We start from the raw sequence: 22062 nt of genomic DNA, 5'->3' as shown, positions 1-22062 counted from the left end.
CTTGTATCAAGAGTTTATATAAGATCATACCATGAAATGATTGGTTTCTTTTCATAACACCATTACTTAAAAAGACTAATATTTCACTAGGATGACCATAGGTGACTTGACCTTAATCTTGAGGGAGTTGTGAACTCTTATCTATAAGAGTAATCCTTTGATCTATATGGGTGAGAGTGGCTAATTTAGCCAACTTAATAAGCCTACCATTTTGGGGATTTATCCGAGTAGAGAGTTAGGAACATAACTACACAAGATGAAATTCACTCTTTCCTGTCTTTAGGGAAAGTAGATGAATTACTCCCTTAATAGCTGATTCCGGATCTTGAACAATGAGATCTCACCCTCTCATTGGCTTGAGGGTTAGTTTATAGTTGGACTATAAACTGTTTATTCATTAGAGGAATCAGTGGTACTTAAGGAGTTAGATGTAACTACAAGGGTAAAATGGTAATTTAATCGACTGTAGTTATGAGCAATTCGTGAAGAGTCGACTTATTGTTGATTGGTTATATCCATAGACACAAAAATATATCTATAGTGCGAATAGTGCAGTTATCGATCTTTAATGGAGTGATCGATAGTTAATGAATATTGATTAATCTAATTAAAGAGTTTGGTTGATTAATCCCGTATTATTGGAGCTTTTAATCTGTAGGTCCATAAGGTCCCCTTGTTAGCTCACTAAGATAAAAATAGGAATAATTATTTTTAGAATAATTTGAATTGTTCAAACTATTTAAGGAAATTTAAGCTATTATTTATATTAATATGAATAAATAAAGTATAGTGTATATTGATGCATTATAATGTATAGTTAATTATAAACGTGATTTATAATTAAAACTATATAATATGTGAGAGACAAATATTTGAATAAGATTCAAATATTATTTATATGAATAAGATTATATAAATACTATATGTTAAAATTAATATGAATATGATTTATATTAAAACTATAAGTTATAAGAGAGATGTGCATTTTGATGTGATTAAAAAGCATATAATATGATTGATTAATCAATCATATAATAAATTTGTTATTATAACATAACATAATATAATGTTATATTATATTATAATATTTATAATTCCCCACTATAAGGGAGTTATTCTTCATGTGGATGGGAGTTAACTCCCATCCAATCTCTCTTCGTTTAATCTGTATTGAAAATACAGAAAGAGGGGTTGTTGTTTTTACCAAACATGAAGAAGAAAGATTCTCTCATTCTCTCATTTTCTCTATACTCACCTCCTATGTCGAAAACAAAGCAAGAGCCCACACATCCATCATTCCTTGATTTTCTCAAGAATAACGAGGTGGTCAAGTGGTGATGTTCATCCTTGGTGTGTACATGTTTTTAGAAGATTTTCACTATTCGAGTGCAAAAGCGTTGCTGTCCAAATTGGAGAGAAAATTTCATGAAGAAGTGTTTCTATAAGGGTTAACATTCCTTATTCCTTTTCCCTCTGTTAGAGAGCATGCTTATAGTTTTATTTAATTTGTTTATCTTGTTGAACGTATTTTTGCATGTTCTTCTCTATTTTAAGTTTTTCCAAAATGAAATTCATTGGCACATGACGATCATTCGCTTCCAATGAGGAATTCAATTCCTTTGATTACATGGTATGGAGAGGAAAGAGAGAGATATGAGGGGGAATGGATTTATTCATACAAAGAAGAAGAAAGTTGGGTTTTTTTTAAAAAAAGAAAAAAAATCAAAACTTAATATATTTTACAATATAGACCAGTACATCATTATAATGTATATCAACAATATAGCTCAGTGTATCATTATCAAGTTTATCAACAGTATATTAGTAAAGTATATTAGTACGTAAAGTGTATCAAGTGTATATTAGTAATATATGAAGGGTATCACGAATATCAAAGGTATCAAGTGTATCAATAGTGTAACAAGGGTTATTAAATGTATATTAGTAGTGCATTGGATATATCGAGTGTATCAAATGTATATCAGTAGAGAGGGCATAGCAGACATTTTACATGCTTAAACGTGGGCTAGGCTTCCTTTGTTGCCATTTTTGCAAACCTAATACATATGGGCCACAAGCCCAATTTTTATAAATTCTTTTGTTCTCCCTGCAATCACCCCTTAATAAAATATGAAATTACATATAATAACTTATCGATATTCGAGTAGGGAAATATAGAGTAGGATGTCAAAGTAGATAGTTTGTAGTGTCTAAAAGGAGAAAAACAATGAAATCGATTAAAAAACGAAATAGACAAAAAAATGTTTACAAATATAAAAGAACCCATAAGGGTTAAAAGTAATGAAACCTAATGATTTAGATTTATACGAGAATGATGCATCAAGAAAATGAAGTCTTATTGTAATTTGTGGGCATCTATGGTTTTACAAATAAGCTGCAATGTAAATTATGGTGTTCAAATAATTCGACAACCAGAACAACTCGGACTACCCAACCCAAAATGTAAGGATTGAGTTAGGTTAATTTCATTCTTAGGTTGGGTTAAAACTTTTTCTATGTTTGTCGAGTTGGATTGGGTCACGAGTTGACTAAAATAAATTTGTGTTAACCCAACCCAACCCAACCTAAATTACACATTCTTAATTTTAAAAAATATATTCAAATATTCTTCTTTGTTTAAAGTTTGATTACTTTGGATTGATTAATTTGTGAATTTTTAATATTTTTATTTTAAAATTATTATAATGTTTGCCTTTGTTTAAACTTTGTAATAAATAGTATAGATATTTGGTATTTAGCATTTGAATTTTATGAGCTTTTAGTTATTAATCATGTGTAGTATATTAATTTACCTATTTTTAACTAAAAAGAAAAACTAAGTTATAACACGAAAACCACCCCAACCCAACCTAAATTTTAAGAGTTGGGTTGGAGGTTTTGTTCGAGTCTTTTGGGTTGCCAATCCAACCTACCCTAGTTGGTTTAAAAAATACCTTCGTTCCAACCCATGTACACCCAGAATATAAATGAGGATAATGTTGACTAATGATACATGATAATACGATAATAACAAAAATAATTATTATTTTGAAGCAAAAAACTGCTGAAAATATTTACAAGTAATAACACAATATCACAGTTTATTTGTGGCAGATCATGATAGACTATTATTTGTGTCTATCAGTAGTCTTTCGCGATCGCAAAAAAAAATATTGAAATTTTGCTATATTTATGAATATTTTTTTTCCACTTTTCTATATTTGAAAATAACCCTAGTAATAATTATTATATCATTTTGTACATATTCATAATAATAATTATTATGAATAGTTGAGCTCTTAAGCAAAAAGATATTAGACAAACAATAACGAAAAAATAGAGGAAATAATATTTTCTCTAAATGTTGGTTCTCGTCGAGTCATCCATTCATTGGTCCTAATTCAAAAAGAAAACAAAGAAAAGAAAAAGGCATATTAGTCATACGAATTTATACCTGCGCTATTTTCAAATATAAAAAAATAAATTAAAATATTTACAAAATATAGCAAAATTTTAGAACTATCAATGATAGACGCTGATAGACTTATATTAGTGTCTATTAGTGACATTGATAGACAATGATAGAAGTTTATCAGCGTCTATCATTGATAGTTCTAAAATTTTGCTCTATCTTGTAACTACTTTCAACAATTTTCCCATTTGAAATAATTTCCCTTTATACTAATATTAATGAAACTCAAATTAATCATATGTGAGATATGAGAGAGATTGAAAATTAATTATAAACGTCTCGATTCCCAATTTTTCAATATTTGTAAATTTTCTTAAATCATTCATTGATCTAGAAGCTTAAATTAATGGACGGCAGATTTAATCTTATATCATCTAATTTTTTTCTCTTACTTGTGAACTTGAAATATGTAGAAGAGTGGAAATCAATATTAACTAGACTATATGCTCTGATATCATCTTAAATGTAAAATCATTTTTTAAAAATTTATAAAAGATAATTTAGAAATTGTTAACTGAATATGAATAATTATTTATAAAAGAGAATTTAGAAAATCTGTTTGAATTTAGTTTTTTCTTTTTTTCACATGTTTATTATTATTATCTCTTCCTATTCAATTTTTGTTTTCCTGTATTCTACTCTCCCCTCTCTCTTTTTCGTTTCAAATTTAATTTTTTCCCATTTAAATGATTTAGGAAAGTAATGGCAGTTGACTAAAATCAGGATTCCTATTAGAAATCTTTTGGTATTTTCCATTAGAAAATGGGGATTCATCACTGGTATATACTATTATAATATTTACGGTCAACCTAACCATTATGTGTGGCTCAAATTTGTGTTTATATACATACATACATATACATATATATATATATATATATGTAGTTCTTAAAATTTGAAAAATATATAATAGGTCATTTAATTTGTGTGTTTAATACGTAATAACAAATATATATTTAAGAAATAATGTATATATTTACTACAAAATTAAAAATTAAAAATTTAGTTGTGTAAGCCCTCACCTCTTTTTTCTTTCTCTTCTGGGAATTATTTAAAAGATTATAAGTTGAGATTGAACTTGTGACTCAAGATTAGGTTTGATATGAAACGTTTAACTAAGATATATACTTGGAATAAAAAGGAACTAAATCGATGTTTTCTTCACTAAGTAAGAGAAGGTAAAGATTGATGAATAATTTGAGGGTAACAAACTTAATTGAGATTATTGTAGGATAATTGTGGATAAAGTTGGTATGCTCGGGATAAAGTCAAAGTCAACGATCAACAGTCAAATATCAAAGTCAAACAAAAGTCAAACATATTTGGAAATGGTGAATTTTGGGAAATTTCAAGGTTTTAATTGTAAATTTGGGGAGTTATGGGCTTGTTAGAAATAGCTTGGGCTGGGATTGAAGAGAAATTGAAAGAGAGAAAGGGGCTGAGAGAGAAAAAATTGGGATTTTGGGGGCTTTTGGATAAAATTTGAGTTGTCTTTATCAAATTCTTTCGTTAGAGCAACAAGAAATGAAGGGTTGGTTAGTCAGCTAAGTATGTGGTAGACCTCTAGTGGGAGATGACAACTAGAAATTGAAGCTGGAATTTGAGTTTGGAGTTTTGGCTGACTTTAAAATGGGGAAGAGTTTGGAGATCGGATTAAGCGTGTTTGAGGGTGTTTTAGTGAGGCAAAATTGAACTTAGAGGAGAAGCAAGGGAAAAGTTCGTGGGAGATTTGAACGGAAGAATCTTGGCAGGAAAAGCAAAGAAAAAGGAGAAAATTAATGGCGGCCGGAGTTGGACGAAAATATGGGCTGCTCGAATTTTTTACTGATCCATGGAGTTAGAGGTTAATTCGAAACTCCAAATTTGAAGGTAAGTTAATTCTAAAGGTTAAGATTAATTGAAATGTTCCTAAGCTTGATTACTAATGAATATCAATAATATACTTTGGCCTTGGGATTGTTTAATTTGGGACCAAAGTTAAATCTCAATTAAATTTTAGGATGTTTTTAGTGACCCTAAAATTTGGAATTAGGGTTACTAAAAACATTAGGAAAAAATTAGACAAAATTGGCTCATATTGAAGAATAAATTTAGGGTTAATGGAGTATTTTTAGGACTGATTTTTTAGCTTATTTAGTATAGTTAAGACACTTTAACATTGGAATTAAGTTAATTTGAGATCTTAAGTTAATTTTAAGATAATTAAAGGGTTTAAGTATAAGGTAAAACCTAAGGTTAGAATGAAATTAGGGTCGATGGCAGAATTTAAGAGAAATTGGATCTTTTTGGAGAATAATTATGGAGATATTTAAATTATGGCCGATTGATGAATAATCATGGAATTATCAATTAAATTTCAGGATAATCAGAAATTTGAGGAATGAGACCCTTCCTAAAAGAAAATTCCTATTTTTACAATTGCTTAAAGGTATTTGATGAAATAAACTATGTTAATGAAATATTAAAGGCTGTTCGGAGTTTATAAATATGATTTTATCATCACGTGTCAAATTATAGATTTAAATATAAACTCTTGTTTTGATTATTCATGTGATATTCTGAAAAGTAATGGTTTGAGAAAGAAGTTTTCAAACTATTAGATCTAGTACCCGCAACTAGTTACTTGAACTCTTTATGCATGTATTACAGTTGCTATGCGTTGAGTTGGTCCGCATTAACAAAGACTGGGTGTGTTGAGTTGGTCCACCTCAGTGACTGAGTGTGTTAAGTTGGTCCACCTCAGTGCCTAGATAGGTTGAGTTGGTCTACCATGGGGATGTTTGGGTACAGATATGATGATTGATTTATCATGCATTTTATTAAGTTTCATGTGTTCTTTGTTATAAAAAGTTTATCATGTGTTTATATGAGTTTCTATTAAAAGAACATGCGTTAAAAGATATTTCTTTATTTCACGTGTTTAAAAAGAGTTTCTGATTAAAGTTTTAAAGCATGCGTTGTTATAAGATTTCAATTTTGTTTTGAAACAAAAAGGCAGTATCATAAAATATCACTAATCGGGCTTCCCAACTTACGTTTTCCAAATGTTTTGTTTTTCCCCTAAGTAACAAAGGAGTTCTAGTTGTCGCTTGAGGTCGAGGTCTACCACTACCATGGGATTGGATGTGTTGCATAGTTTCAGTGTCTTAGGGTTTCGGGTTGATATCAATGAATTCCAATTTAATCAGGTTCTGAATGTTGAACTTGATCATAGTCTTGTTATATTATTTGTGAGAACATTGGAGTTGGTTATTAAAAATAAAGTTATATTTGTTTATGATAACTTGGGACTTATTCAGGTAGAACATGTTTAATTGGACAATAAGTATCACAAAAGATAGTATCTGTCATCCCCACATATCCTTCTAGGTTAAAGAGGTAAATCGAGAGGGGGTTTGACAAATTGGAAATGAAAATAATATTTTTTGTCAATTTAAAATAGTTACTTTTTAAGCATTTTTAATATCGATAATTGTTTTAAATGACAAAATTGTCGAAAATATTTTTAAATATAGCAAAATGTCAATGTCTATCAGTTATAGACACTGATACGTCTATCGGTATCTATGAGTGTCTATCATGGATAAACAATGATATTTTGTTATATTTTTAAATAAGTTACTCATTTTTCTATATTTAAAAATAAATTTTTTAATATTTTATGAGATTTATTAAATACTAAATTAAAAATTTATATATTTATTAGACATTTCCAAGAAACTTATTAGGTTTAAAATTGAAAATTTGGATATTTATTAATCATAAATTTTAAAATTGTTGATTAAGCTTGTAAATTTAACTTGAATGTAATTTTAAATATATTAAAGAATATTATAATTTAATTTTAATATTTTATGACTTATGATGTATTTTTTTTTTTTTTAACTAAGGTCAAATTTTCAAATATTTGAAATAATGAAGGAGGAAGGAAAAAAAAAAGAGTAAAATAAATGGTGAAGTTGGTGTGGTTTTTGTCATACACAAATTTAAACATCGTTTTTATGTTTGTAGATTTAGATACACATACTTTTTCAAATTAACTCAACTACAATTTTATGTGAAGTTTACAAAACGGGTAAATGGGTTATTTCAAATATGTTTTATATCTTACTCCAAATCAATATACGATGAATAGGTTATCTCATTCGACAAATGAAGTAGATAAAATTAGACAATATTAACAATCTTTTACAACATTAATCATCTTTATTTACACGTTGGTTTCAAATTTAAAATAACATCTAATCTAATCTTTTGCGACTTATAACTTTTGCTATGATGTGATGATTATAAATGACTTTCATTTCACATTACAGTCTACCTTAAAAAAGTAGTTATCAAAGTTATCTTATCTTCTAAAGCACCGCAACAATAATTGCTTAACATCACACAAGATAAAATTATGTAGTACATACTCATTGACTGCTATCACACTCTTAAAATTTCATCGCACAAAACAATCGTAGCAAAAAGTAATCGGTTCGAAGAGAACAATGCAACATTGCGACATTACAAAAGTAGCATTGGGTCTATCGTGGAGCCAAAAGTGTTTTGTTCGGGACATTGCAATATTATAGATATGCCATGAGTTTTTTTTTTAAAACTTATGTTTTTCCATCTTTGTAACTATTGTGATGATATTTGTAACATTCGATTGTTCTCTCGAGTTTACTAGTTTACTAGTCCAGTTAAATTACATTGACTATGCAACCCCAACATATCTCTATCCCCTCCTCGAAATTCCTACCCATTTTAAAGATGATATAGTTTTCGAAATTACCAACTGTTGATTAATGTTTTATTAATTAATTTTACTATTTTTTTAAGAATCAAATATCAAACATAAAATATGACCGTATAAATTTTATGGTAGTTGAGCAATATTTGTATTAGTCACCTTATTGGAATACATATATTCATCGACATTTGGAGCTACGCAGCTTTTAACTTTTACTTTATCCGCCAAAGTCCAATTGGCAGTGATTTGTAATTTGCTTCAAACGAGGGTGTGGTTGAATTATTATGACAGATAAATTGAGAGTGTCCCTCCCATTCTCAATTTCCCACTTTTTTCTCTTCTCTCTAAAGCTATTTCCTCTTCATTCTTCCTTTTTTCTATCATTTGTTCGTTCCTCCCAAGATTCGGCTTGTTTGGATGACGATGTGACCGGACCGCGAAATTTATCCGCTTCAAAATAATTTATCGGATCTTTCTTTCGATCAGGCGCGCGCACACTCTTAAATTGCCGGAAAAACGTTTAGTACAATCTGAGCGACAAAAAAATGGTTTAAGCTCCGGGCTTTCTTTCTTTCGGAAGTTCAACCCAACTACGAGATTCTATTGTTCCCTATTTCTTGTAAGGTAAGAAGACACAGAATTTTGTTTCAAGTTCTGTTTGTTCAATTCTTGCTTCTGCGTTTTCAGTTTGAATGAATTGTTCGGTAGAAATAGAAGTATTCCTAGAAGCTCGGACCGTTTCGGGGAGAGAATTGATTAGATATGTCTAACAATTTGAATAATTGGGTAGAAATAATCTTGCATCCATCTTTATTCGATCAACAACTTTACAACTTCGGTGTTAAATGTGACATAGAGGTGTCAGAAATCTCATGAAGGATGCATTCGTTTTACAAGGAAACATTAGCTACCCTCTCGTCCATTTGAATTGTTTACCATTTGTTCGTTTTGCTCTAAAATGGACAAAATTTGCGTTGAAAGCTTTTTATGAGCAATTTCATGTACTTTGAAAACACTCTATTTCTTGTAAACAATGGAATTACTAAATTACTTACTGGCCAGTGATTTGTGTTCCTTGAGTTGATTTGATTGCTTAATGGGAGTTCGCTAAAAATGCTGCAAAAATTGTTGCAGTGTCGGGTGGGCTTTTGCAAATGGGTGCGCCAAAGCAGAAATGGACAGCTGAAGAAGAAGCTGCCCTTAAAGCAGGAGTGATCAAGCATGGAGCAGGAAAATGGCGCACAATACTCACAGATCCTGAGTTCAGTTCAATTTTGCATCAACGTTCAAATGTGGATCTCAAGGTGCCTCCCCCCGCCCCCTAATTCTTGTTCACTGACCAGAGTAATTAAGTCACGGAATGTAGAAATTCACCAAGCATCTCATGTTAAGTTTTTCTTTCATATTCTATTTGGAGACATAATGCTCGGTTTACCGAAACATTTAATGTTTTTTCAATGTAATTTTGGCTCTGAACAGGATAAGTGGAGAAATATAAATGTTACTGCAATATGGGGGTCTAGGCAAAAGGCTAAGCTCGCACTTAAAAAGAATTCTATGGCCATAAAACAACATGATAATCCTATGCCTGTAAGCACCGTGCTTCAGAATGAGGAGATTGTTGACGCTAAGCCACTAGCAATTTCGAATGGGACAATTCGCTCTAATGGTCCAAAAGAGCCACTAGCAAGGTCTCATGGCAGCTAATCATGTGAATCTTTTTTGTTCCAGGGTGAAATAGTCAGATATTTATTGTGATAATTGCCTAACCAATTATTATTTGGGTTCACACGGTTCCATTTAAAATATCAAATACCATAGCACATAGCCGGCTAAATTTTCTGGTAAAGTAAATCTTGGCTTTGATGCATTACCAAAGCCCTCGACCTTATTGCATTTAGTGCCACTCTATTTTTTTTTTTTTTTAAAAAAACTCGTTTTGGAGGCAATATTTCTTCAATTTATTGTTCATCTTTCCTGTAATCAGATGAGGAACAAGAGGTTTTTTTGGCTCTATAATGTTACCTTTTGCCCCTATGGCAGTTATCTTGAACTAAGATATGACACATTAAGGATCTAAGTGATCTTTCACCTCCATTCAGAATGGGAAAATATAATTGCCAAATTGGTTTATATCCATTAGACATCGTTTTCAAACATCGCGCTCTAAAATTAGTCTTTCATTGGAAGCTGCAGGTGCTTCATCCTTCCTTTCTTGATTTTTAATTGATTTATAAGACCTCTTTTGCATGGTGTAGACTGGACAAACTTATATCAGAGGCAATTAACAACTTAAAGGAGCCAAGGGGTTCTGACCGGGCTGCAATTGCTATGTACATAGAGGTGCTACTGCATAAAACATTTGAATTTGAATGTTTGAGAATTTTTTATGTGCATTAAAGATCTTTCCTGCTGGCTTCCTTAATTATTTCTTAGGCATGGAATGGAGAATTAGCAAGACCTTACTGTTGTAATTGTTATGTGCTTCTGTGATATGTCATTTTCTTTCTGTGGAAGGGATGCTGAGCAAAATTCTACTAAAATGTGATTTCTTTATCTGTTTATAACATTACATGATAATCTCTGTGTGTGAGTGTGAAGTAAGAAATAACTTTCATTCAAAAAGGATGAAAGGAACAAAATGAGTAATAAGACATCTAACAAAAACCAAGGAGATTACAAAAAGGTTCTCCTCTTGTTTATCAAATTCACTTATTTCAGGCAGTTCTATCATCTCTTAGATCGGTACTTAGTTTATATAACTTTCAGGTCCTGGGTCTTTCTCATTCATAATTTAGATCCCTAACAAATTGTGTACTCTGATCATTTGAAGGTTTAGATTATAGTAAATCCTCACATAAAAAATTAAAAAAAAAAAGCATAGATGAATACAGAAGATTTTATGACCCTAGCTTTATACAATTTTCAGTTCCTTCTTCTTACCTTGATGCCTCTACATGATTTTTTTTTTTGTTGACAAAAATGGTTCTATACATTCTGAAATTTTCATTTGTTTTATGTAGGAGCATTACTGGGCCCCACAAAACCTTAAAAAACTTCTTTCAACAAAATTAAAGCATATGACCGCAAATGGAAAGTTGATAAAGGTAACTCTCCTACTATTATAGAGAAATTGTAGCCCCCAAGGGGTTGCCCAATTGGCAAGGGCTTGGGGTCTCCTGGTCATACCAGCTTAGAAGTCCCATGGTGTACCAAGGGGCCTTTTTGTAAAACTAACCAAGGAGTTAGTTAGTTAGTAGTTGTTATTTTGTTAGCATCTTATAATCAATTTTCCCATAGAGACTTCCTCCCTCAGTTAGAAGGAGAGATTCATTTTGATAAAAAATTTAGATTTGGTTTGACACCAAAAGTGGTATCAGAGCACTCCAAGATTTGGGGATCAATGGCCGGAAGAAGAGCCAATCAGTCGATTGGTGGAGACAACTGTGAGCAAGAAAAAGAGGTGGAAGAAACCCCCATCCTCTCTCCAAGAACTAAAACACGACACTTGCTGTCCTTTGGGAACTCATTGGGGGGAATTCAAGAAACGTTAATAAGTCTTCAAGAAAGCATGGAAACCCTTACTTGAAAGGTAGAGTTGTTGGCAACAGCACTTCAAAATCGGGAGAATGCCCAACCATTCATGCTAGAATGGGGAGGAAGAGGAAAGAGAGGCAGCGGACAACCAAGAGGAGGGAGAAACCAGCATAGGAAGCTCCAAGAAAATCCAAGAAGACACCCATTATTCAAGAAAGGCATCAAGAAGATCAAGATTGGGATTCATTGAGTGAAGATGATCAAGAAGAAGAGTTTTATACTCCAAGAAGAGGGCAAGAAGGAAGATATAAAGCTAGAGGTGAAATGCACGATTACAAAATCAAATTTGACTTACCGGTTTACAACGAGAGTCGTGATATTGAGACATTTCTGGATTGAATCAAGAATATGGAGAACTTCTTTAACTACATGAACACCACAAATCACTAGAAGGTGCGCTTAGTAGCCTTCAAGTTGAAGGGAGGGCGTTCGTATGGTGGGATCAAATGGAGGTTAATCGGCAAAGGCAGGGGAAGAGGCCTATTCAAACATGGGAGAAGATGAAACGACTGCTGAAAGGGAGATTTCTGCCTCCGTATTACGAGCAATTGTATAATCAATATCAAAATTGTAGACAAGGGTCGAGGAAAGTGGCAAACTATGTGGAGGAGTTCCATCGGCTAGGAGCAAGAGCCAACTTGGCAGAAAACGAACAGCACATGATTGCTAGATTCATCGGTGGCCCTAGAATGGATCTCAAAGAAAAGGTGAAACTTCAACCATTTCATTTACTTGTTGATGTGATTTCTTTTGCTGAAACTGTGGAAGAATTAAATGAGATACGCTCCAAGAATGCTTCAAGAAAAGCCTCATATGATGTAGCCACCAATAGGAGAACCCAAGTTGTTGGTAAGAACCACAAGCAAGCATACCAACCTCTTGCAACATGAGGAACAGATAAGGAAACCCAAGAAACTTTGGAAGAGAAGAAAACAGAGGTAGGCGACTAGAAGAAATCTCAAAACCACTGCAACCAGCCTTCTTTAGGGAAATGCTTTCCGTGTGGCCAAGCTGGCCACCTATCCAATACATGCCCACAACGCAAGAGAGTAGCCTACATGGAAGAAGATGAAATCTCATATGAGAACAATGAAATTAGTGAAGAAGAAGCCGAAATGATTGAGCCAAAGGATGGAGATAAAGTCTCATGCGTTCTCCAAAGAGTTTTGATCACACCAAAGGGAGAATCTAATCCACAAAAGCATTGTCTTTTCAAGATAAGATGCACCATCAACGGCAAGGTATGCAATGTTATCATTGATAGTGGAAGTAGTGAGAACTTCGTGTCTAAGAAGCTTGTAGTGGCATTGAATCTCAAGGTGGAGCCTCACTCAAGTGCATGCAAGATTGGTTGGGTGAAGAAGAGTGGAGAAGTTCAAGTCAATGAAATTTGTACAATTGGAGATGCAATGTTATTGGGAGTGGATACAAAGATCAAATTGTGTGTGACGTGTTGGAGATGGATGTATGCCATATCCTCTTGGAGAGACTGTGGCAATTTGACTCTCGAGCCTTGCACAAGGGGAGAGAAAATACATACGAGTTCCAGTAGATGGACAAGAATATTGTATTGCTCCCATTGAACAAGAAGAATGATGAGGGAGTAAAGATGAAGAAAAAAGACAGCAGCCACTTGTTTATTACAATTAGTGCCAAAATATTGATGAAGGAAAGGGAGGCTGATATTCTAGGACTTGTTGTTACTGAAAAGTCCAAAGAAACACAAGAAGTTGAAGCTCCTCCAAAGGTACAAAGGCTGTTTGTTTGATGAATTCCCTCAACTTAGAGAGGAACCCAAGGGGCTATCTCCCTTGCGAGACATCTAACATCACATTGATCTAATCTCGAGAGCTACTTTACTACATTTGCCTCATTATAGGATGAGTCCTAAAGAGTATGAAATCCTTCATCAACATATCGAGGAGTTACTAAAAAGGGCATATTCAATTGAGTTTGATCCCGTGTGTAGTGCCAGCCCTACTTACACCAAAGAAAGATGGAAGTTGGAGGATGTACGTTAATAGTAGAGCTATCAACTGGATTACAGTAAAGTATAGCTTCCCAATCCCTAGAATAGGTGATTTACTTGTTCATCTCGGAGAAGCCTTGATTTTTTCAAAAGAGGACTTGAAGAGTGAATACCACTAGGGACGAGTGGAAGACTGCATTTAAGCGCTACATCTCATTTGTAGACTGAAGGCCAAACAAAGTTACCGTATTGAGTTGCCTTGTGACCTACATATTAATCCAATATTCAATGTTATTGATCTTAAACCTTATTTTGCTCCTGATGACTTCCAGTTGGTGTCCTAATTGTCATCCTCGAGGATGAGTCTGATTTTAGGGGATGGAATATGGTGTACCAAGGGGCCTTTTTGTAAAACTAACCAAGGAATTAGTTAGTTAGTTGTTATTTTGTTAGCATCTTGTAATCACTTTTCCTTAAAAAATAAAGATCTCCTCCCACATTTAGAAGGAGAGATTCATTTTGATAAAAAATTCAGATTTGGTTTGACACCATTCCAAGTTCAAATCTTTGGGTGAGCTTAATATCAAAAACCCTTGCGGGGTGTTTGACCAAGGAGTTGGAGTTTGGAACTCCATTCCTTGTTTGGTCAAAGGAGTATGTAGGTCCCACGACTAAAAAACATCAATTTTATGCTCTATTAACTTCTTACACTGTGAGCCCACTACTTCGCCACTTTTCAGACTTCACAACTCCACTTTTTGCTCCGCAAACACCTCCTTGATGTCTTATGGGTCCAAGTTTGGCGTAGGCGCCCCACTAAGTATAAAGGGCAAAGCTTCAACTCCTGGTTATTGAAAAAAATAATAATAGTACTGGAACTATATGGAACAATGATTATTGATGAACCAACTGCCCAGTAAACAGCAACAGAGGCGGAGTCTCCGACGAACAGTGTTGAAACATAGGCAATGGAATTAGCACTGGCGAACAAACTGGGAATAACTTGCAAAATAGAACCTTGTGAAAGTAGGCTGAATCGCGGATCTCACTCTCTTTAAGACGTTTCACGGTTCTGTTTGGAATGCAAACAGTTTGTAGTAGATGCCACGTCGTCCCCAAGATAAAACAGCCCAGGTAGAAACTTGTCTCGATCGGAACTGTACTGAAAGCTTATCGGAATACTCACACCCCTTCAGACTGAATATGCTCAAAGAACGTGAAGGGAAAAAAGGGAGAAGGAAAGTAGGGAGGGAAGAGTTGATTTCTGATTTGTGTATCTTCCTTCTAAAGCACCAAAGGCAATTTGTAGGCCTTGGGAGTGTGCAAAGAAGGGGAAACGTCGTATAAACGCACAAGGTGGGAGCGGAACGAACGTGACGGAAGACCACGTAAAAGACGGATGACCACGGTAAGTTCGGATGGCTGAACGGAACGGATGATGATTTTTTTAATAAAAAATAAGAAAAAAAAAATTAATAAAAAATAATTCCACACGCGTGCGTGCCGCGCTGCGCCTCGTCACGCCCGACCGGACGGCAACGGTGCGCGTGTGGGATGACCACTATATCCACATTTGTCTACCTTCCCACCCTTTCTAAAACTTAGGTACCCCTTGGGGCTTAAACCCACAAGGAAAGGTGGGGTATATGAGGAGGCAACTCCTAGCTAAATTAATCAATGTGGGATTCTTTACTTCCCTTTTTCTTCATTTAAAAAATATAAAATTTCACCAACAATTATAATAGCTGCTCTTCATTCTCGAGACTGTTGAGCTGCAAAGCTAATTGAACATTACTGGTAAGCCTGTGCTAATGTCTTCGCTAGGAGGAAGGCGTGAAGGAGCAGCGGCTTAGGAAATTATAGAATAGCAAGGGTAATTGGAAGGATGTTTCAGAACTTTTATGCACGAGAATGTGTCATTCTATAGTGGGGAGTGTTCATAAGGTATGTCTAAGGGGAAAGTAAGGTTGTAACTACAATGTAAACAAAATAAATCAAAAGGGGAGCGGGGAAAGGGTAAGCTGGTTACAGTATCTAGTAGGAGAGAGCAAACCGGTCAAAAATTCTGTGACCCCTGCTGTTTGAGTAGTCCTTTTGGCAGCCAATTTTTGTAATTGTTTGGTTGGGGAAACAAAATTATTGAAGTCAGATTTTATCAATGGGACACAAGCCCATGTTTGAGTAGACAGGCCATGCTTGATGACGAGGTTATTTGTTTGTGTCTTTTTTAATGGAATTTTGGTTTGTAGCCCTATTCTGGATACTTGTGTCCAGCATGATCAAAAGCTATATGCTAACCTCCAGAAATGTGATTTGCCTTAATGGAACTGGAGTACCTCAGTTATTACGATGGGTGGAGTGTCGGCTGATCAGCAGAAAATTCAATCCCTACGTGTCTTGTGTGTTTCAAGAATGTTGAAGGTTCCTTTGTTTAACTGGGTACTAAAGAAATTTTGAGGGTGTTTCGCTCACTAACATGAGTTAAGTTGAGTTGGTATAATATACCAACTCATTGTTTGGCCCACCAACTTTAAATTTTGATGGAGTTGAGTTGGTATATTTTATTAACTCACCCCAACTCTCCCTTCTTTCCATCTTTTCAATGGCTCCACCCATCGACCACTGTCACACTCTGAGAACTAACTTCAAGCTCCGACAATCACCTCCAATGTCAACTCCGGGATCCGACAACCACCTCCGATGACAATTCCGGTAACGAAATTCAGACTCCAACAACCACCTCTGATGATAGCTCCGTTGACCAACTCTGAGCTCCGACAACCTTCATCGGACCAACTCCGACAACCAATTCTAACCTCCGACAACCACCTTCAGTGACCTAACTCCAACGGTCACCTTCGTGCTACCAACTCCGACAACCAATTGGCTTCGACAATAAACTTCAATGACCAATTCCAACAACCACCTTCGTAGGTTCTAGCAACCACTTCCGACTACAAACTCCGATGAAAATCACATTTGACGATCACCTTTGAGCGAGCAACTCCGACAACCAACTCGAGGCTTCGACAACCACCTTCGATGGCAAACTCTGACAACCAACTCTAATACCACCTTCATGCGACTAACTTCGGACTTCGACAGTCACCTCCGACTACAATCTCTAGCGAAAATCATCTTCGATAATCAACTTCGACGATCACTTTCGCCCGACCAACTCTAGGATTTGAAAACCGCCTCTGATGACAAACTTCGACAACCAACTCCAATACACCTTCATGTGACTAACTTCGAGCTCTAACAACCACCTTTGACTACAAACTCCAGCAAAAATCATCTTTGATAATCAACATCGACAACTACTTCCGACTACTATAAGACTGATGACTTTTAAAGTATGTTGTAGGGTTGATTATATAAAAAAATATTATTTTGTCAACATTAAGTGCAATATTTATACGTAATGAATTCACATATCAAATGAGTGTTAAGAAGATTTAGACAAAAAGTATGTATATAGTTGAAAAGTACGTAACATATAACAAAAAAAACCATTAAATGAAAAAGAATTTCCTGAAACATTTTCCGGCAAGAATTAGTGAAAAATAGAGATTTGTTATTTGATGATCCTCTAAATTTAGAGGAAATGAAAGTGAAATTGTTGAAGAAATGTGGTGACATTCTATTGGTTGTTACGATGATGGGGAAGATTTAATTAAAAAAATTCATGACATAGTAAAAATATAGAGCAACAATAAGAAGAAGAAAAAGAAGAAGAAGATAATGAAATTCAAAGAGAAAAATTAGTTAGAATCAAAAGTTTTGATTTCGTTTTAGTTTCTCATTTTATTTAACCATATTTTTACAAGAAATGTAATCGGTTAATTGTTGTTCATTGCTCAAAAAAAGAAAGAAAGAAAGAAAGAAAGAAAGAAAGAAACGTTTTAAAAATTAAAAGAAAAAATTGCAATCCATATTTTATTCAAACAAAAATGGGTAGAATTATTGATTAAAATGATTTTAAAACAAAAATAGTAATCATAAAAGTATATTATTTAGAGTTCAAAAAATTGTATCAGATATCCAGTCATATGAACTTAACTCTGCACCACAAACACAGACATATGAACTCCACAGACATATGAACTTCAGGCGTCCTATCTCAACTCAGCACCCCAAACAACCCCTTTATGAAGGATAATGAACGCATTTTGTGGCCACTCATGGAATCATTGAAAAGGGACCAGTTCATAGATACACCTAAGCCAACAAGCTTGTCAGCAACTAAAAAGAACCATGGTTAGGTTCTTTCTTTACCGAAATTTGAGCAGTTATTTGTTGTTGGAGGTTGGTGCCTACGTTGTGGGAGTTTGGCAGTTTAATGCAAAACGAAAAACCTATTGCTCTTTTCATTAGACGTTGGGTCAGTGAGGAGCAAGGGCAGCCTTGGTGTATGGAAGAGAACTAATTGCAAGAGTGCTAGCCATCCCAAGAATGGAGTCCTTACACCGGTGAGTCTAGATAGTCACTATAAGAGTCTGTAATTCTCGATTAAATGATGGCGGGTATTCTCGATAAAATGATTGTGGGTAGAACTTCTCTAAGTGATTTAATTGGAGGAACCTCCATTCTGTGCAGCCTTGACTATGGAGAATATCTTCGACCCCAAGGTACTCAATGGAGAATCGGGGCAAACATTCTTTTTTCTAACGTTATGTCCAATCTAAAGGACTGTTAGAAACTAGAATTTGAATTAGAAATAACCGAAAATAGCAGCAAACTGAAGGAAGACTGCAGTTCCCTAAACACTGAGAGAAGCTTGGACTCCAAGAAACTATTTACGGATTCACTACTTACTTCTTACTTCCCTAACCCACATTGTATATAACCACCATTTATTAACCAACCCTTTGTCCAATGATCAATACACCCTTGATATCCTAAAAATATTTTGAATGTTCATTCTAATAATATTTCTAACAAGAACCAATCTGTTATTTTCTCTGGGATTTAACTATGGTGGAATTATCCTAACTTTTCATAGAAGCTAATTGGGGTGCTAAAAGGAACCTCTTGCTTTGTGAAGTTCCTAGAAATGATCAACTGTGAATTTTTTTCTGGACGGAATGGAGTCAGATTTCACACTAAAATGTGATAAAAAATGGATTATTCTTTGACGGCAGCTCTGTAGGATTGTTACGACCTTTATCTCAGCAAGTCTAGTAGGTAATAACAGTGGATTTTATGGAAGACTTGCTCCACTCCGAAGGACAGTACCATTCTTGTGGTGGCAGATAGGGCTTATAAGTACCATTCTTCTTTGCTGCATCCCTTTGCAGCTTGAGTAGTGAGGGACCCTTTTTTTTCTGAAAGAGGCTCCGTGGATTTTTTTTAATCATATCCGACAAAGAAAATAATTTCCTAGTTTTTTTATTTTTGGCAACAGCTATTCAGGAAACTGGATACATAGTTGAAGAATAGTAAGTTCCTTTCATCTACAAATGGACCAGTCCAAAGTTGTAAACAGACTGCTTAGAGGCAGATCCTTGACGCTGCACAGATAAATCAAAACAGTGGATGTGCTGGATGCATTTGGGCCAAAATTGTTATAACAATTCATACCTTAAAACAACTTCTTTTAAGGCACTCTGTGGTCAAGACCTAATCACAGTTAACTGTTGGGACGGATTTGAATTGGAGGTCTTGAACTTGAGTTTGTGAAAGACTCTTGCCTCTCCTCTGCTGAGCCTTTTCTTATCTCCTTTGCAAGAAGCTCCGCAAGCCCGTTCTTTCAAATTCATTCACTTCAAGGCACTAAAGCTGAGTCACTAATGGAGTGGCAAAGGACCACATGTTGCACATAAGCCACCAGGTCGCCACCTTCCCTTTTCCATCGTCCATGAAGAAATCTCTTAATGCTTCTTTATGGTAGGGAGAGCTCTTAGATCCTCAAAACTTCGTAAAGTCTCTACAAAAGTCCATCCTCGCCTACATTGTGCCCTTTGTTCCAAAGCCTGACATAAATTATATTCCAGGGGTGGCATATATGTGTGAAGACATTGGTCAATAAGAAGAGGAAGGATTTGAGTTTTGTAGTAGGTGACTTGGTTTTTCTTTTCCTGAAGTTACCCCCTATAGATGACATTCTCTTGTTTAGTGATCAAATATGAAACTTGTGCCCACTCTCTGCAGCCGTTTTCCCAAAGAGAATTAGGATTAGATGTGGAAGGTGGCATATCAATTGACTCTACAGCTGCTAGCCTTTGGTGTTTCACGTGTCCCTACTTTGTCCAAATCGTGGCTCTACATACAAGGTTTGCCTCTTTCACATATCTCAACTTTGAATGGGATTTGCTGTGGAACCATAAACAATATCGAATGCCTTCAAAAAGAGCTTGCTCAGTCAAAATTTGATGGAGGGGTTTAACTGACCCTGATGTTTGAGTCATAATAACATGGCACATTGAACGCTTTAAATGTGCCAGGTTATGTGGTTAAGAATTTATTCAAGTGCATTTTGAAACATTTCCAAGTATTTTATTGTAGGCACAATTTCAGAAAATATTTTGTAGGATGGTCCAGTAAGCCGTGTATAAAGAATTCATGCTCAAATTAGAGTAATATTTTGTGAAGGCACTTTTAGTTGGTTTTGACTGGAATGTGGTCTTACCGAATGACACTTTTAGTTGGTTCAGATTATTTTCATTGATCTTCCTTTTAAAGCTTCCAAAGAGCAATTGTGGAAATGCATTATCTCTGCAGTTCTGTGGAAAATTTGGGAGGAAAGAAATGCTCGTATCTCCAAGGAGATATATAAGACTTCTAAGACAATTCCTAGGACTCTGCCATCTTGAATGCATTATTTTGGTGTAAAAATATACCGGCTCCCCCACCACCACACCACCCTCCCCCCCCCCCCCCCCCCAAAACAAAAAAAAAAGGTCAAGGCCCCGTTGTAAATTGTAACGCTAGTAATACTGAATTTGTCAAAAAAATCATGAAGAAAATGGCAAACTTGACACTGGCAAATGAATGGTAATGCTGGAATTTGCTATTAGATCATTTATATGGATTTTGTTTGGGTAGGTAAAGCACAAGTACAGGATTGCTCCAAATTCTCCCTTGTCTGGAAGAAGAAGTGCTCCATTGTTACTTCTTGAGGACAAGCAGATGGATTCTTCAAAGACCGAGAAGAATGAAGTCAAAATTATCACTAAATCCCAGGTTGACTCGGAACTTTCAAAGATGAGGGTAATGACTGCAGAGGAGGCAGCTATAGCTGCTGCACGTGCAGTAGCTGAGGCAGAGGCTGCCATTGCGGAAGCTGAAAGGGCAGCAAGAGAAGCAGAAGAAGCAGAGGCTGAAGCTGAAACAGCACAAGTTTTTGCTGAAGCAGCAATGAAGGCATTGGAGTGCAGAACATTCCCTAGTAGAAGTCCTGTTCAGAAAGTACTTCTCCAAGGTAATGCAACGCACAGCTTCAGTCATAAATTACCTCGTAGTTTATACTCCTGCATTATCTTGTTTAATTAGCACACAGTAAACTTGCATATGCACATGTGATATCAAGATTTTTCATAAACTAATCTCAACTTTAAAAAGGACAACGACACGAAAAGCATTATACAAATTGACAGTTGGCATCTTTGCTGACGTTTTAAGAAAATTTCTTCTTTCATTTTTGTATCTCGTGGTCTGCTATTTTAGATGTTAACGTCTCACCTTCCACTTCACTACCCCTTTCTTGGCTATTGACCAAGTCAGTTTGAGTTCTTATATAAATGATTCCACATTTGATTTTTTGTTGTTCACCTGGTTGACCCTCTTGCAAGGTATCATTTTATTCTCGTTTTCTTGCATTGATGTCTAGCACTATTGGGCTCGTATGGTACAAAATAACCATGAGAAGGAAAATTCAAGCCTTGGTTTTTCTTTTTGTGTCACCTAACTTTTTCTTGTTGCTCCCTTTTATTTTATGTTATGTTATTTTATTTTGGCAGATAACAAAACTTTGCAATGACAACTGTAGGCAATGTGTTCTGAGAAGATGAAGGTGCTGCTGCTGCTACATTTCCATGTGCAAGTGAATGTAACTAAACTGTAGATATTGTTAGCATTGTAAATCTGCAGAATATGATTGCCTTATGAGAAAGACGGCTTCTGGGGTTCATATCATCGGAAGTGCATGTCGGTAATGTGATTTTAGATTCAAACAAAGAGCAAAGGATTTTGGAAAGAACAATGCGTTCTTAATCTGAAAATGGTGTTTTCTCGCCAGATTGTCTTTATGATTCCAAGAGAAATCAAACCTGTAAATTAATATTT

At 34.9% G+C, this 22062-nt stretch overlaps 1 protein-coding gene across 2 annotated transcripts; it reads left to right on the top strand.

Annotated features, from left to right (window-relative positions):
* The first annotated feature begins 8513 nt into the window (after positions 1 to 8513).
* LOC120074760 (telomere repeat-binding factor 2) lies at positions 8514 to 22062 on the top strand. 2 transcript variants are annotated; one of them, XM_039027993.1, is made up of 7 exons: positions 8514 to 8834; positions 9345 to 9514; positions 9690 to 9901; positions 10469 to 10553; positions 11234 to 11317; positions 20824 to 21199; positions 21738 to 22062. In XM_039027993.1, the coding sequence occupies exons 2-7, from the start codon at positions 9365 to 9367 to the stop codon at positions 21755 to 21757; spliced, it is 927 nt and encodes a 308-aa protein (XP_038883921.1). In that variant the 5' UTR covers positions 8514 to 8834; positions 9345 to 9364; the 3' UTR covers positions 21758 to 22062. The 2 variants fall into 2 exon arrangements, with proteins under 2 accessions (XP_038883921.1, XP_038883922.1); XM_039027994.1 differs by having other exon boundaries at positions 8515 to 8834; positions 21767 to 22062.

Source organism: Benincasa hispida, chromosome 3 (genome assembly GCF_009727055.1).
Source record: "Benincasa hispida cultivar B227 chromosome 3, ASM972705v1, whole genome shotgun sequence".
In the NCBI taxonomy this organism is placed as follows: Eukaryota; Viridiplantae; Streptophyta; class Magnoliopsida; order Cucurbitales; family Cucurbitaceae; genus Benincasa; species Benincasa hispida.
The sequence above is the reverse complement of the archived record's forward strand: the minus strand, read 5'-3'. Positions and strand labels throughout refer to the sequence as shown.

Bases quoted from the DNA above. Each gene is read 5' to 3' on its own strand.
- LOC120074760 (XM_039027993.1), top strand. From the start codon at position 9,365: ATGGGTGCGCCAAAGCAGAAATGGACAGCTGAAGAAGAAGCTGCCCTT. The intron at 10,554-11,233 runs GTGCTACTGCAT...TGTTTTATGTAG, and splicing joins CAATTGCTATGTACATAGAG to GAGCATTACTGGGCCCCACA. The intron at 21,200-21,737 runs GTAATGCAACGC...TTATTTTGGCAG, and splicing joins TCAGAAAGTACTTCTCCAAG to ATAACAAAACTTTGCAATGA.